This window comes from Myotis daubentonii, chromosome 2 (assembly GCF_963259705.1).
Source record: "Myotis daubentonii chromosome 2, mMyoDau2.1, whole genome shotgun sequence".
Classification (NCBI taxonomy): Eukaryota; Metazoa; Chordata; class Mammalia; order Chiroptera; family Vespertilionidae; genus Myotis; species Myotis daubentonii.
This window is the reverse complement of record NC_081841.1, coordinates 72352851-72356264: the sequence shown is the minus strand read 5'-3', so window position 1 is coordinate 72356264 and position 3414 is coordinate 72352851. Positions and strand designations below refer to the sequence as shown.

Sequence of the window (3414 nt, the reverse complement as noted above, 5' to 3'; positions counted from 1 at the left end):
TGCATTAAGGTGTATATAGGATTAATATTATGACCATAACACATCTTGAATATTTGTGAAAGTTTTCATGTGTTTATTATTGACAGAATGGACTGTTCACCATCATTGATTTCTTACTAGAGATCTTTAAAACATAGAATTTTGCCACAATACACAGTGCAAATATTATTTGTGTCACTGCAACTGTCACAGATGAAAAATAAATAAATAAAAAGGACTTGCCTTTTGTAGTCCTACTTTTCAATCAATGTTTGCTTAGGGCTGGGATGAAAGGGTTTCCTCGAACAAGCCGCAAGCTTTTGTGCTGACATCAATTGTCTATTTGCAACTGTGTGTTATGCTAAGTCTACACCATCTCTCAGCTGGACACTTACAATAGCTTGCCAGCAGGCCCTCAGCACCCCATGTTTCTCTCTTGAATGGCATTTCCTATACAGGAGCCTGTGGAAATCCTGTTAAAGTGTAAATAAGACCAACAAATTCCCCTGCTTTAAAACACTTCCATGGCTCCCCATTGCACTCTGAATATATTCTGAAGTCCTTACCATGGCCTAAAAAAAGCTTCATTATCTGCATCCTACTTCTCTCCAATTCCCTCCTGACATCAACCACTGAGCTATTAACATCAAGGAACATGGACCTCTGTTCTGTATGTAGAAGAGAGCAAATTCTTCTGGCTCCAAGTGTTTGCACTCTGTTATCTACGCTCAGTACACTCTTCCCTGTGAGTCTTGGCAGTTCATGTCTTCTCATTATTTAGCTGGACTTTCAGAAACAGCTAGTATTGCCCTACCTTCCTTCCTGGGCTTCTGCTGCCTCTCCATGTACCTGCCCACACCTTCCCCGACCTGACCAACGGCTCTCCATAACGCTCTCTACAGTTTTCTTGTTTATTAATTTAATAACATGTTTATTTTATCACTCCCATAAGAAAGCAAACTGTGTGTTTTGTTCCTTCCAATTTTAATAACCTGTAAGATCTATTCCAAATATTTAATAGACATAACACATAGAAGAAAAGTTTGTAAAGTGAAATTTGAGAGTTAGCCAAGGACTAGACTAGAAGTGTGCTAGGCCATGTAAAATTCTGGAGAACTAGAAGCTATTGTTAGAATTTTAGGAGTAAGTTCTTTCAGTAAAGAGAGATTTCTGATTCAATTACCTTGTTCATAATATATGCATCTCTTAAAAAGATTTTTTATTGATTTTTAGAGGGAAAGGGAAATGGATAAGGAGCGGCGGGTGGGTGGGGGGAGCGGGGTGGAGAAACATCAATGTGAGAGCAAAAGACAGATCGGCTACTTCCTACACACCCCTACTAGGGATCAAGCCCCCAACGAGGGCATGTATCCTGAACAGGAATCCAAATGGCAACCTTTTGGTGCATGGGGCAATGCCCAAAAAACTGAGTCACACAGGCCAGAGCCATACATATGCATTTTATTGTATTCATATATTTACTTAAATGGTGATTATTTAATTGCCTATCTTCTGGCCCTTGCCTCTGCGGCCCAGGCCCTTCGCGAGGATGCCAGTGTCGCCAGCAGCGCCTGGGACCAGCTGAGATGACTGCGGCCAACAGCAAGCCGGCCCGGGCCCCTGAAGAGCAGCACGTGGAGGCGGACATGGTGACTCCGTCCTCTGCTGGGAGTGGAGGGATCAGGAGCCCCATGCCACCCCGGCTGCCCCCGCACTGCTCGCTGCAGGACCTGCCTCCTGAGCTGCTGGTGGAGATCTTCGCCTCGCTCCCTGGCACCGACCTGCTCAGCCTGGCCCAGGCCAGCGCCAAATTCCACCGCATCCTGCACACCGACAGCATCTGGAGACAGCGCTGCTGGGAAGAGTATGGCGCTTGTGAAAACTTGCAGAACCTGGAGATGATGGGTGTGTCTTGGCGAGAACTCTATGAGAAGTTGCTCCACCCATGCAGACACATTTTGGGATTGTGGCAGCCAGATAACTGGCCCTGTGGAGGACTGCTGTATGTAGCGGTGGACGGCTTATGCATTATTGGTCAGACGTACCTGTCTCTCCTTGACCCCCAGGTGGATAACTCAATGCTGTTCAAGCCCGCGTTTAGAATTCGCCTGACAGGGAGGAAATCGGCCACACTGGAGTGCACGTATGGCCGCCAAGGGCCCCACAGCTGCCACATGCAGATTCGGAAGGACGGGTTCTCCACCAGGTGCAACATGAGGCAACACCACAGGACACCTGGTGGGAGCCGAGAGGATTTCCGCGCGTGGCTGCAGGAAGAATGGGGGCAGACGCTGGAGCACGTGTTCCAGGAGCGCAGGCTGCGGTTCATGCTGATGAAGCTCATCTACCATCAGAATGACAACTGTCGGAACTACCGCCGCATCTACCTCTCCCCGAGCCACCCGGAGGACCTCATCAGGCCAGGCCTCTTCAAAGGCATCCACGATGCCTACAGCCTAGTAGAGGTTGCCATGCTCAGCTTCCATGGGAAGCATGCCAGGGCCACGAAGATCACGGGTGACCACCACGTCCCTGCTGGGCAGCAGATGATAGAGATCCACCTCAGGCACCGCATCCATGTGTCTGATGATATCCTCAGCAACTTCAACAAGTACTCCCGCCTGGTCCAGGAGGTTCACGAGCAGGTGATCCCGGAGCAGCAGCAGCAGCAAAAAGAGAGCACTGAGGAGGGCGAGGGCCATGGCTGTCTGAGCCCCGTGCAGCCCAGTGTTGGGGAGTCCGGGGCTGCAGCTTTGGAGGAGCAGCCTGTCCAGTTTTTCCTGCCTGCGGTGTGAGCTCAAGTAACCAGAACTACTCCGGAGCCTGCAGGATGGGTTTCTATGGCGTGGGCGTCGTTGCCCGATTGGGCTCCGCCTATCCCCAGCGCTTCCCTGGAACCTTCATCCTGTTCGATGAAGACCACTTCGGGTTCATCTGGCTGGAACCGAATTGCCTCAGCCTGTACAGCAGAGTCCAGGTCAACTTCCAGAATGCGGAAGCACCATCCCCACAGGCTTTCCAGGAGATGCTCAAGAACATTCAGTCCCCACCCCCTGACGGCCCCTTCCTTGCCCAGGGGCAATAGCGGGGAGAAGAGGCTTCAGAGGAAGAGCAGCTTGCATGCACTCTTGGAGATTTGACCTTCTGACCAGATTACCCACTTTCTTGTGCATTTGTTTGTTTTTAATCCTCACCCGAGGAGATTTTCCCATTGGTTTTTGGAGAGTGGAAGAGAGACGGAGCGGCAGAGAAATATCGATGTGAGAGAAACACATGGCTTGGTTGCCTCCTGCATGTGCCCTGACCAGCGTCAGGGCTGGGCAGGCCTGCAACTAAGGTAGAATCCAACCCTAGACCTCTCAATCCACAGGCCCAGGTTCTATCCAGTGAGCCAAACCAGCTAGGGCTGAGCATGTCTTTTTAAAAGGAAAGGAA

At 50.0% G+C, this 3414-nt stretch overlaps 1 protein-coding gene across 1 annotated transcript; it reads left to right on the top strand.

Moving 5' to 3' along the window:
• Positions 1 to 1505: 1505 nt before the first annotated feature.
• LOC132226583 (F-box only protein 31-like) lies at positions 1506 to 3064 on the top strand (the record flags this gene model as incomplete). The annotated part of the gene is given in 2 exon segments (XM_059681163.1): positions 1506 to 2763; positions 2766 to 3064. Coding segments are annotated over 2 exon segments (1557 nt in total), but the record flags the coding sequence as incomplete, so codon positions are not given.
• Positions 3065 to 3414: the final 350 nt, after the last annotated feature.